The sequence below is a fragment of the Cercospora beticola genome, chromosome 1 (genome assembly GCF_033473495.1).
Source record: "Cercospora beticola chromosome 1, complete sequence".
Taxonomy (NCBI): Eukaryota; Fungi; Ascomycota; class Dothideomycetes; order Mycosphaerellales; family Mycosphaerellaceae; genus Cercospora; species Cercospora beticola.
Window position 1 is genome coordinate 4,494,081 of NC_088935.1, and position 12,412 is coordinate 4,506,492.

The following is a 12,412-nucleotide window of genomic DNA, read 5'->3' on the forward strand; positions in this document are numbered from 1 at the left end:
TTGCTCGCAGCAGGCAGAGTGTCCATAGTCCGGCAACGAGCTGAGGTGCTGGCAGCCGTAGATGGAGCCGCCGCGGCTAAGCGTGAGAGTCTTGGCAGCCCGAACAGCGGCCGTGGCCACCCTTCCTTTCTTCACTCTCATCCTTTGACCAATAAAACCATCCACCTCCCCCAAACCCGAGTCGATTGGCCTGCCCTGCGGCGGGGCCTACAGAGACCGTGAGCCATTCACAGAAGGTATGCGCACTATAACCTCCATGTGCTCTCGTGCCAGCACGGCGGCCGACACCACGCGACGCCGCCGTAGCGCGCCCGACGTGCCATTTGCGCTCGCTGCTGTTGTTGCTGCTGCCAGCTTCTGACGTGGCGGCGCAAGCAAGCAACAAGCATGGCCATCGAGTCGCCATCCACGCCCGACACGCTGACACCACGCAGACACGCCATCACGAGCGCTCGCAGGCTTCCGAGACCACATCCAGGTGAGTGCATCTACGCGCTGCCGCACACGCGCTCGCCTGCGCTGTTGCGACAACGACCGCGGTCGAGCTTGAAGCGAGCAGCCTCGCACACGCATGCGCAGCGTATCGTCCATGCGCTCTTCGCATCGCCGCCCGCCCTCGACGCATCCGCCCTCGCTGGCGGGTGTCGCGTTCACCGCGCTCCCTCACTCGCTCATGCGCGCCATTGCCTTGCGAGGTTCTGCTGCGCGCGTGTGGCGGTGCGGTCGCGTCGTAAAGCGCTTCGGTCGTAGCGCGGTGTGATGCGCTGGCGAGCTGCCAGCATGGCATGGCGCGGCACACCCGCAGCGCAGCATTCAGCTCCTTCCCGCCCGCGCGCTCCAGCGCATCACATCCCAGCTCAAGAGTCGTCGCTGATGTTTGGCCGACAGTTTAGACTCCGCCTTCGCCCTTCCTGTTCCCGCACTGCAGCCACTGAGAGCCATTCGCTGCGCCCTCAGTTGATTTTAGCTGCGCCGCCTGGCCGCAGACTACACGACCAGCAGGAACCACCCCGGCGCGAACCACTACTATCGACCTGTCCGACGCTGCGCATTGGCTGCAACAACGTCGCGTCGTGTCACTCCCATCGTACCTGCGCGCAACGATTACGCTGTCCGTTGCGCCTTCACCTCGAGCTCCAGTCGCGCCCAGGGACCTCAGTACGCGACCTATCTGAAGCCCTGACGTTGGCTGCGCTGCAGTCGCCGCCTTCATCATGGATTCCTATCCTCAATACCACCATCCGAACAACCAGAACCAACAGCAGCCGAACTACGCGCAACAAATGATGCCGCAGATTGGGTACAACGGCTATGGAGTGCAACCACAATACGGCGTTTCGCCCTCACAAGCGGCCGCCATGGCCACGGCCGCTGCTTCAGGCTACGCGCCTTCCTATTCGATCCAAGATTCGTCGCTGCCAGGCCAACTGCCACAAACCTCACCTCGACTAAATCAGGTGAAGACCGATGGACGGCCGAATCCACAGTCGCCGCAACAGAACGCGATGAACGTACCGAGCAGCATGGCACATCAGCTGAACATGTCCTCCTCCGCACAGCCAATGCCCAATAACATGGCACAGATGCAGCCGGGGCAAATGTCACAGCCACGCCGCATGTCGCATTCCGTCAACGCCCCAGCGGTGCAGAACCCGCAGGGAGCACCACCTCTGGGCGCACCTCGACCACCAACGCAACCACAACAGACGCAAGCTCCGCCGCCTCCGCAACAACAATCACCTGAAGTCCCAGTAGCTGGCGCGAACGAAGAGTCACCCCTCTATGTCAATGCGAAACAATTCCATCGAATTCTCAAGAGGCGAATGGCACGACAGAAGCTGGAGGAGGCACTGCGACTCACATCGAAGGGCAGGAAGCCGTACCTACACGAGTCGCGACACAATCATGCTATGCGTAGACCCAGAGGACCGGGCGGCCGTTTCCTGACCGCAGACGAGGTGGCACAGATGGAAGCTAACGGCACCCTCCCTACGGACAGTAAAGACCCAAAAGGTGAAGATGATTCTGTTCATAGCACGGACAGTGCTAAGCGGAAAGCAGGTGAGATGAATGGCGACGCGAAAAGTAATACGCCAACAAAGAAGGCGAAGAGTGATGACGAAGATGGCGATGGTCAAGAGGATGGCCAATAGACCGGCGCAACAGCTCGGCTTCAATTTGATACCTTGTGGACGACATTTGTGCATGCTCCCTGTCAAGCAGGATGTCTGGCATCTCTTTCATGGTGTGAGAAGGGAGCACGGTACTTGGCGCACGGAGTTTTTGGTCTTGAGATACCATCATTCTTACTGGATGGCTACGATTAACGCAGCGTGAGAAGATGTTTCTTTCGAGCAGTACAGAATTGGGGGAATGGCGTCTTGAGGACATGATGAATTGCGCATACGAAAACCCTTATACCCACGCGCAATGCGCTCAGGAATAGATGGCACCTGTATGGATGTATTGCGAAGACATAGCACAGAATGAAAGACTATTCATATTGTAGCTTGCAGATGTTCGAATTACTTCACTTGCTCACATGAATCTCACGAGGAAAGCTCTCGTATCTTGGCATTTGTCGCGTGAAGCTGCGAACTCCGCAGCACCTCCGTGTCACCCATCCACGCATCCACGCACCAACACATCCAACATACCCACCACAATGATCTGTCGCCAATGCATGCGCCGGCTCGCTGGGCGAGGCTCACAAGCTGTGAGCAGACGGAACTTTACCAACAATGCAGCCATGCGCGCGCAAGCCGTCTCAGCCCAAGAGACAACCGCATCCCATGGCCGACCGAACGATAAACCGGCAGCAACATCGACATCAGCCGCACAGCCCTTCAGCACACCTTTGACCCCATCTCCGAACAGCGAAAAACTGGATCTCCCCATCGAGACCAAGCAGAGCAAGCAGGCGGCTAAAGTTGTCTCGAGCGTTCCAGCGGGAACCGTACTCAAAGGCCTCAATTTCATGAAAAACAAGCAAGATCCAGTAGCGTTGGAAGACCACGAATATCCATCATGGCTATGGACCGCATTACACGACAAAGGAGATACACCCGGCGGGCAACCGAAAGATGCAGAGGGGGATTTATTCTGTATGTCATATCACCACCAACACCATCCCTCGCAAACTGATTCATATGTGCAATACTCACTAACTGTTCTCTTCTAGCGAAATCCAAAAAGCAACGACGAATAGCCGCAAAGGCATTGAGGAAACAGCAATTACTTGATCCGGAAGCTTTGGCGCCTAAAGTGCCATTGTATGAGCAGAGTATTGATCTTCCCGGGGCGGATGGGACTTTGGAGGGGAATAAGGAGGCTTATAGGGCGCAGGAGGAGTTGACGAAGGCTATGAGGGAGAAGAGGAGGAGTAAGATTAAGGAGGATAACTTTTTGCGGGAGATGTCGTGATCGTGAGGGGAGGGAATATGTTTGTGGTCTATGGACTGGACTGGTCTCAGAGGACAGTGCGATACATATGCAGCAACGCTGCGGCTGCGATATGTTGCTTCGTACCATGCAATGATGTGTCAGCCGTACGATCGCTGTTTGTACAGTATAGAGCAAGTCCGGGAGAGTACATGCCGCATACCATTCCTCGCTCACACGAACGGCTCTCAAATCTACGCTTGTATCGGTGGAATACACTCTATGATCGTATTAGACTTGCTTGAGGGCCATCTCTTATTCAGAATACATTGTACCGCGATCGCCATCATTGGTTCAAGTCTGATATAAGACTGCGGTATCACCAACGGAACTCGTGTCATGAAAGTGCTGTGGGGAAAGTGTCTTGCCTTCAACGTCGTGACGCTCACGCCAGGCAGGCCATACGAAGGAGAACAATCACTTTCCCGCGTCAACTTCAAGTCTGGGTGTTCCTATTGCCTCACGGTGTCATTGACTATCATTAGATCCTCCACGTACACTTCGCCAAGTACCATAATGCTTCTGTCATTGATCCAGAGCGTCTTTCAATCAATTTTAGTGGCGACATCATACAAAGTTTTGCACAAAGCTACATGTATGTGATGGTGAGGACTGCAGAGGAGAGGTGGTATACAGGCGAATAAGTGCAATCAGTCTCGCGACCGTATTCATTTATCGTACAGCTGTCTCTATGTAAGTAGTCTGGAGCTACTCTTCGTCACGCCTTTTATTATTGTTGGGATCTATTCCCAACCACAATGATACCCAATCGTGACATTTTTAATGCAAAGTTCCTTCATCCAATCGTACATCGTGGCTTCGTGGTTCCGAACTCTATCGTTAATGAGGATTAAACAAGCAGAGTCGCAAAGATGAGGCCGAGCAGAGAGATGCCAGCCGAGACGGTGTTGACGGAAGCAGCACCGGTAGACTGCTCAGTGTCTGCACTTGTTGATGCCGAAGCACGGGTGGTGGTCGCGCTACCAGTCTGCTGGCTGGATGGTGCCGTGGAAGTGGCGGCGGTCGGAATTCCAGAGTTCAGGACGGAAAGACTGGCGGTGTTAACGCTGTAGCTCGATCCAGTAACGGTGGTGCGGAGGGTCGGAATGGTGTTTTCGATTGGCGCCACGCTTTGGCTGACAGTAGGGGCAGAGGTCACTGTCGTTTGAGCAGTGGCTGTCGCAGTGCCAACTGCAGATTGAGTGGCAGGGGCAGATGAAGCAGCGCCCTCAGCATTGCACGAGTCGCCGCTCTTGATCACATCGATGCTCTGCCAGGAGCCTGTGTTGTCCGAGTATGTGTACTGGCAAGCCGGGTTGTAGTTCATGACGTTGACCGATTTGACGAGCATCGTGAATGGTCCCTGAGCAAAGTCCGTCTTGCCTCCAGCCCATTCAACAGTCCCCTCGTCTGGGCTTGCACCACCGGCCCAGCTACCCAGTTTCAATTGCATCGGGGTCTGCGGGTAGTTCTGACCATTGACGGTCTGGGCGCTGGAGTATGGTACGGTGCGAATGACGGTGCCGTCAATGGAGAACTCGATTCGCTCACTCGTCCAATCGATGCCGTACGTGTGCCAGATGTTCTGGGCATCGGCAACAGGATGATAGACGGCCCTGTCGTACGTCGTAGTGTTGCCTTTGCCATAGAAATTGGACTGAACTTCACCACTCCGGCCGCCAACGAACTCCCAGTCGATTTCGTCGAGGTCCTAAATAAAAGTCAGTTGATAGTCAAGTAAAACGCTTAATGTGAGCTTACGGCTGATTCCATCACGATACTCGACACGATGCCCGTTCCGGAAGCCGCTTTCATGGTGACCTCGAAGCGACCGAAGAAGATGTTGAAGTCAGATGCAATGGTTGGGGCTTGGCCTTGCCCAGCAATGGTGAAAATAGCACCATCAGCGCCATATTGGAGATTGGTACCAGTCGCAGAGGTCCACGAAGCAGCAGCTCCTTCGCCTTGGGTGAAGTCGGCAGAGTAGGAGGCGGATGGCAAGCCAGGTTCGCTGGGGCAAGTCTTTTCGAGTGGGTTGCAGTCAGTAAAAGTCTGCGCTGTTGCGATGGCCGCCAGACTGGCGGCGGCAGAAAGAGAGGTGAAGCGCATTGTGGCGACTTCTAATCACTCTTGGATTTCTCGGCGCAATGAAGTGATCCTTGTGGGTAGAGAGTGTTTTGATGTTGCTTAAGATGGCTCAAAACGAAGGTCGATATGAGCGAGAGGAGGTGATTGTTCGGCGAGCAAACATCGGACAAGGGACAAGAGGCTTTGTATGTTTGAGGCGCACATGCAATCGCACTCCACGTCACATTCAAATCGAAGCGCGCGTAGTCACCGTGGCCACGCAAGCCACGCATTGGCCCGTTTTGGCCTCGTGTCGATCGCATGAGCGCTTTCACTTGCACGTTTCCTCGTGACCGGATGCGGCCGAAACAGCACGGATGGCGGCACAGTGATGGCCGCATCGGTATACGACTCGTTTGTGTGTTGCTATTCGCGACTTGACCATCGTTCTGCTACACGCATCGCGCGAGATCAGGAACCGGGGTCGCATTCGAAACTTGAGCCTAGCGGGTCATACGCGTCCGTCCGGTGGGCCGATGGTCGGTCGGTCAGTCAGCTGCTTCTCAGCCTCCTCCTCACCTACAGCACACGGCTGCCCAATACAGCAGTCGGTCTGAGGAGTGAGAGCCCAGACAGGACGACAAGAACGCCACGAGAAGGCTGCGCTGCAGATCACGGCGCGGCAGGCAGAGTGACAGCTGCATGGCGAAGCAGGTGGAAAGTGAAAATGCCGGCGGCCCCACCGCTACGATTGTACGATGTTGCAGACCGACTTGACTGGCGGGTGGCGTCGATGCGATGGTCGTTGATCCTGTTGACCGTGAGAAGCGAAGGAACACGGAGGTTACGTCGACGCGCTCGTGTGTGAAGAGCGACGTGTGGTCTAGCGGGCGCGGAGCTATAAAAAGCCACAGGCGAGAGCATCGCATTTGGCATGTCTTTTGGGGCTCTGCGTGATGCCAAGACACTGCCAAAGTCTCGGTCACTCTTCACTTACTCGCCGCGCCGCCTTCCCCCCGGCCCACCAGTCTTGCCGTCCAGCACTGCCTCATCAGGTCAATGCAGGTCTGTTTATGGCAGGTGCAAGTGCCATGATCGTTGACGACTACGAAACGGACGCTACTTGCAGACAGCAAACAGCGGGCCACATCTTCGGGAAACATCTGATCACTCGTCGTGAACTTCCTTCCACTCTTGCATCGTTTCTTGAGACAGAGTGCCTCAGATGTGCTACGCAAGGGAGAGATATGAGGAATGAAGGAATATTCAAATCTTTCAGGCGAAGTAGGCATCGTCGTTCCTAGTGTTTGTTCTGCTTTGTTGCAGCGACAGGGACGATGCTGCAGAAGACGACTAGATGTCGCGAGGTGGGGTCTTCCATGAGCTCATCGCAGCTGCAGCATATGGTTGGTAAGCAGGGCAAGAGAGTCGAGGGGCAACCTCAGTAGAACCATTGCACGAATAGATTCCCCATTCTGTCCATAATCAACAATCATGTCTGGACTCAAGATCGTATTCGGCGGCGCTGGCCTCAACAACGGCAGACCATTGGCAGAAACCGCCACACTGAAACGTGCCTACGATGTCCTCCTCGCAGCAGGTGTCAAAACCATCGACACAGCCAACCTCTACGGCGACAGTGAAACCATCCTGAGCGAAACAGGCGCCCCAAGCCGCTTCACTCTCGACACCAAAACCCGCGGTGGCTTCAACAAGGAAAACGGAGCCTCACGAGAGAACATCCTCAAAGAAGCCCAAAACAGTAAAGACAAACTCGGCCAAGTCGATATCTTCTACATTCACGCTCCAGACCCAAACACGCCAATAGAAGAAACTCTCTCAGCCATCAATGAAGTCCACAAGACCGGTTTCTTCAAACGTTTCGGTCTGTCGAATTACAAAGCCGAAGATGTCGAAAAGGTCTACAATCACTGCAAGGAAAAAGGATATCCATTGCCTCAAGTCTATCAAGGGAATTATAGTGCCGTAGCGAGGAAGCAAGAGGAGCTTTTGTTTCCGACGCTCCGCAAGCTGGGGATTTCGTTCTATGCGTATAGTCCTCTGGCGGGAGGATTCTTGTCCAAGTCGAAGGAGGATATTGAGAAGGGCTCTGGTCGATTCAATAATACTGAGAGCGGTGCAAGCATGTACAAGAAATTGGTGAGGCGCCCTCTCCTGTTCCTGATTTGTGCTGAAGTAGGACTATGACACTGCTAACACTCTGCAGTACGGAAAGCCAGCACTGCTCAACGCACTGGAGCAATGGGCGAGCATTGCGAAAGATGAAGGAGTGAGCTGCCTCGGTTCTCAAAACACGCGCCTTACTGACACTCATCGCACAGATCACGAGAGCCGATTTGGCTTATCGATGGGTTGCTTACAATTCGCCACTAAAGAATGAGAACGGCGACGCCCTCATTATCGGCGCCAGCAGTGTCGAACAGCTGCAAGAGACGTTGGACTCGATCGGAGGCGGGCCGCTCAGCGACAAAGCCGTCAAGAGGATCGATGCCATCTGGGATGAGATCAAACACGAAGCACCGCTCGACAATTACCATTCTTGAGCTGTTGATGCTCGTCCATATGAGAGTTACGGACACGAATTGCAGACGCATAAAGGGGGTATCTCATAAGCAAAAATATAGACGCTGCTACCCAGTTCCAATTCATCCATCATTCAGTATCGCGGTACTGTTCGAGATAATTCAACCTCGCTCGACACGCGTCCCAGCCGTGCTTCTTCTCTAGCAACCGAATTGCCCTGGCATTGCCTCCTTCCAGCTGCTCATCTTCGTCTTCGTTCCATACGCCTGGAACATCAGTAGGGATCCCTTTGCCAGCCCTCACGTGCATCAACACAAATTCCGCGAGGTCCAGTCGCAATGAAGTACACTTGACCGCTTCGATGATTGCGCTCTCATCGTGGCCTCGGACTTTCATGGTTGCCATCCAGCTCTCCAGCCGTTCTGATTCGTCCTCTGAATTAAGATCTGCTGATGGCGATTCTGCACGCATCGCTTGGCTGCTAGCGTACTGCTCGATCGTCTCGGTCAAGTCGTGTGCGGTTTGGTCATGTTCGTCATTCTGCTCTCCGTCCCCGTCCTCGTCATCAGTGTCAAGTGGCAGGGGCATAGTCAGATCCGCTTGTTGTGTTTCTGCGTTATAGAAGTCTTGTGTTTCAAGTGGCCTAGGTATCTGCCGGCCACGTGTTCCATCTTGAGAGCCCGGAGAATCTGGCAGAGGGGAACTAGGAATAGAGGTTGAGGAGATCTCGATAAGTTGCGATGCCTTCCGAGGGGTCTCATATTCATGGGGGTTCGGGCCGTCGACTTCGTCATAATAGTCTCCAAGGTCTAAGGCCTCCTCTTCTGCCATGGCTGGTGTGCTGTCACGGTCTGAGCTGGGATCAAAGCCGCCTCCAACTTCCGGGAACGCCACAGAGAGGTCAACCTCTTGGTCCAAGTCGTCGCTTGGCTCCATGTTCCTTGCCTCAAGTCCGCCCGAACGGGCAATGGCATCAGGTCTGGCGGTACTGGATGCTGCAAGAGGGCTGCCAGCTGTGAGCCCTTTCGCCTCTGCGAGAGGAACATTTTCTATGTCTTCCGCCTGCGTGTTCGAAGGCATTGCCGTGACTTGCGGCCGATGAGGCGATGACGGCCATTCTAAATTAGATAGTATCACCTCGTCAACATCATGATCGGACTCGTCCTCTATTGATCGCGCCTTCCCAGCATTCGAATGGCTTCCTGAGACATTCCGTTCCTGTGAAAGTTCGGGCTGATTGTGGCTCGGCATCAGACTTTGCTGCAAATACTTGACGAAATCGGACTGGTCATTGTTCGCATCGTCCTCGGGCAGGTCTGCGCCTCTTAGTAAGGGTGCTTTGTGTCGGGCTTCCTGCGCAGCGAGATTAGCTTCCGTGAGGGCAGTGCCTCCAGATAGCTGTGACTCGAAATCGGACGCAAGGTCGTCCTCCGGCATTATCGCTCCAATGTCATCCTCTGTGGGACGCTGCTGTACCTCTGAGCTCCGCAGGTCTTCGATCTCGGGCCCATCACTTATGTAGGGTCTGTGCTCTAGTTGATTGTTCTCGTGTGTAAGAAGTTTGATGAGGTCCTCGCCCTCGCCGCTGGCTTCCACCAACCCTGCACGACTCGCACTCTCGTCGAAGGCGACCAGCGATTCGTTTGTGATTTGCTGGGCAGCCGCACGATTCTCGTCGGACGTCAAGAGTTCGGCGAAGGGGCCTAGGCTTTCTGAAGCTGTGGCAGTGGCAGCTTTAGTGGTATGATCAATGCGGTGCACATCGGACGAGCGGGATGGCGAGTGATTCTGAGATCGCGGCTGAGGTGACCCAGGCTCAAAATGGCTCTCGCCATTAGTCGGCACAACATCGAAGTGTCTTTTGCGTTTTCTCCGATTTTCTCCAGCGTCCGAAGGTCTCACGCTAGGCCGTTCCGTATTGCCCTTGTCTCGAAGTTGTGCTTGATATATAGGACGAACATCTTCTTGCCAAAACTTGGCCCACTCTTGAGCCGAACGATGCGGATATGCCTCAGCCCAAAGCTCCCACGCGGGTAGCCATTGGTCTTCCAAAACATTGTCAATGTCTGCAGCATGAGGCATGAGCAGATCTACATCAGTCTCTTTTTTCCCGTGGTCTTCAGCATGCACTGTGTCCGCCGACTGATCCTCAGAATGCTCAGGCCCTTGATCCTTCTCGTCCACGATCTCAACTCTGCGACGTTTCGCCGGAGGCGTGGACGCTTGCTCCTCCTCCATCTCCCCGTCTAGTGCAGTCGAAGGACTTGGAGGAGCATTTGCGGGTACAGTGGGCTGTACCCCAGCGGGTGGGTTATTCATGAGCTTTTTTAGGTAGCGATCGCGCCATGACTGAAAAGTGTGACGAGGATTGATCTGTTCTAGGCGCTTGTAGATATCGTTGCCTTTGAACTGGCCTCCACGAGTCTTCTCCTGCTCGACCCACTGCCATAGCTGCTTGTCTTCCTCGTGAGTGAAGGGCGTACGCGTGGCTTTGCCCGGAGCTGCAGAGCCCACATCTCGAATGGTGCCTGGCCTCGGACCAGCGTAATGATCGGCGGGATCTGGTAGCGCTCCATTGGCAATGGCGGTGGTGATGAGCGTCCAGGAATAGCTGCCGGCAGGCACGTCTTTCCGCACGTGGTCTGCAATGACATAGTCGGCCAGTTTCTCGTTCTTCACTACGCGGCCGCCATTGGCTTCGATGTCGCGGATAAGCTGGGAGCGTGCGGGCAACTTCTGGAGGCAGAAGAAGCTGAGATTGGCGAAGAGGGTCGCTGCGCCAGTGCGACGGTGTTCTGCCGATGCATCGCTCACGACGATGGATGCGCCGGCCATGGGAGTGTGTCCATCGAAGGTCGATGGTATGCGATGTACGTGCAGTCGTAGTGGGGCCAGAACGCGCCTGCTTGACGCGTCCAACTCCCGGTCCGAAATTCGTCGTCACTCCCACTGCAACGCTTCCGCCTGATTCACCGCCGCCGTTGCCATCGAGCCAGGAAGGTTAGCCAGGGCCAACGGCATGGCTCTGCTCCGGAAACTCCTCATCGGCATTCTGCTCGTCTCCTTCTTGACCTTCGTCGCGCTCTTCGGACAACTGCCGTCTTTACGCAGGACGCCGATCGGCTGGCTTCAACGCGTCCTCTGCATCCACACGCCCAACGCGCTCCGACGACTCGACCGGGCAGCGACGGGCGGGCGAGTGACGCGCAAGAGCAAGAAACTGGGCACTTATTTGTTCTACGAGCAGAATCCCGTCGTCCTGGTATGCACCATACCCCAGGCTGCAGCTGCCTTCGCCAAGAAATTCCGTCCATCGTCGCTAAAGGTGAGGCTAGATCATTTTCCTGTTCATACTGACGGGCGCCATCTTCCTCTTTCTGTGGAACACTGTCCACCGGCTTCCCAGGGAGCAACTGCTTCCTGTGCCGTTGCTGGTCGTTCTTCCTTATCTCTTCACCTACCTTACCGTAAAATGCACCAGCCACTACGTCACGCCTGAAAACCATGCAAAACGCATGTCCGATTATCCCTACGATCATATTCTGTTCCAGCCCGGCGTAACTTGCAAAACATGCAACCTCGTCAAGCCTGCGCGATCGAAGCATTGCAGCTTTTGCGGCCACTGTGTAGCGAAGTGCGATCATCACTGCCCCTGGGTCAATAACTGTCTAGGACGGGGCAACTATCACTACTTTCTTGCTCTGCTTCTTTCAATCGGCCTCGTCCAAATCTATGGCAGCTATCTCAGCTGGTACCTCCTACGACTTTATTTGACGGTCGACCGAGCCACGCCACTTTTTAGCTGGGCCCGACTAGAGAGCATCGGAAATGCGATTATCGCCGCTCTTAATCGTGGCGGTATATCGATTGCTGGCGTCGGCTTACTGGCTGTCTCAACAGCCTGCTTGCCCCTTGGGCTACTGGCTTACCACTTGTATCTGATCTGGGCCGGTATGACGACCAACGAGTCGCAGAAGTGGTCAGATCTCAAAGAAGACATGGCAGATGGCTATGTGTTCAGAGCTCGGAGGCAGGACCTGAGAGCTCACAACAGTGCAAGAGCACAGGAACGCCCTGACCTCAACGATTCTCTTAACCCTGCCTTGAACGCTTACAACGACGAGGTGGATGATCTGGAGCCGCACGTGGCAAAAGCCGACGATGTTATCGTCAGAACGAATAACGGCAGACCTCCTCAGGGTCAAGAGAGATTATGGGCTCGCGTCTGGAGTCTGGACGACATCGAAAACATTTACGATCTGGGTGGGACGCAAAACTTTGCAGAGGTTCTTCGTGGACGCTGACCGCTGACGCGGGTCCACGCTGTTTGAGCATATCGCTAAATATTTGCTCAATGCAC

General features: G+C 54.9%; 6 protein-coding genes across 6 annotated transcripts; 4 read left to right on the top strand and 2 right to left on the bottom strand.

Annotated features, from left to right (window-relative positions):
• Positions 1–1,214: 1,214 nt before the first annotated feature.
• On the top strand, positions 1,215–2,153 carry RHO25_001796 (uncharacterized protein; the record flags this gene model as incomplete). The annotated part of the gene is made up of 1 exon (XM_023594400.2): positions 1,215–2,153. One exon carries the CDS (start codon positions 1,215–1,217, stop codon positions 2,151–2,153), a length of 939 nt encoding a protein of 312 aa, XP_023458289.1.
• Positions 2,154–2,665: 512 nt separating this feature from the next.
• Positions 2,666–3,423, top strand: RHO25_001797 (mitochondrial 54S ribosomal protein mL54; the record flags this gene model as incomplete). Its single annotated transcript, XM_023594401.2, has 2 exons — positions 2,666–3,104; positions 3,182–3,423. The coding sequence occupies 2 exons, from the start codon at positions 2,666–2,668 to the stop codon at positions 3,421–3,423; spliced, it is 681 nt and encodes a 226-aa protein (XP_023458288.1).
• An 868-nt stretch (positions 3,424–4,291) lies between these two features.
• Positions 4,292–5,550, bottom strand: RHO25_001798 (uncharacterized protein; the record flags this gene model as incomplete). Its single annotated transcript, XM_023594402.2, has 2 exons — positions 4,292–5,152; positions 5,203–5,550. 2 exons carry the CDS (start codon positions 5,548–5,550, stop codon positions 4,292–4,294), a joined length of 1,209 nt encoding a protein of 402 aa, XP_023458108.1.
• Positions 5,551–7,002: 1,452 nt separating this feature from the next.
• Positions 7,003–8,072, top strand: RHO25_001799 (uncharacterized protein; the record flags this gene model as incomplete). The annotated part of the gene is made up of 3 exons (XM_023594403.2): positions 7,003–7,668; positions 7,736–7,798; positions 7,851–8,072. The coding sequence occupies 3 exons, from the start codon at positions 7,003–7,005 to the stop codon at positions 8,070–8,072; spliced, it is 951 nt and encodes a 316-aa protein (XP_023458290.1).
• Positions 8,073–8,181: 109 nt separating this feature from the next.
• On the bottom strand, positions 8,182–10,887 carry RHO25_001800 (uncharacterized protein; the record flags this gene model as incomplete). The annotated part of the gene is made up of 1 exon (XM_023594404.1): positions 8,182–10,887. One exon carries the CDS (start codon positions 10,885–10,887, stop codon positions 8,182–8,184), a length of 2,706 nt encoding a protein of 901 aa, XP_023458285.1.
• A 184-nt stretch (positions 10,888–11,071) lies between these two features.
• On the top strand, positions 11,072–12,356 carry RHO25_001801 (uncharacterized protein; the record flags this gene model as incomplete). The annotated part of the gene is made up of 2 exons (XM_023594405.2): positions 11,072–11,314; positions 11,388–12,356. The coding sequence occupies 2 exons, from the start codon at positions 11,072–11,074 to the stop codon at positions 12,354–12,356; spliced, it is 1,212 nt and encodes a 403-aa protein (XP_023458284.1).
• Positions 12,357–12,412: the final 56 nt, after the last annotated feature.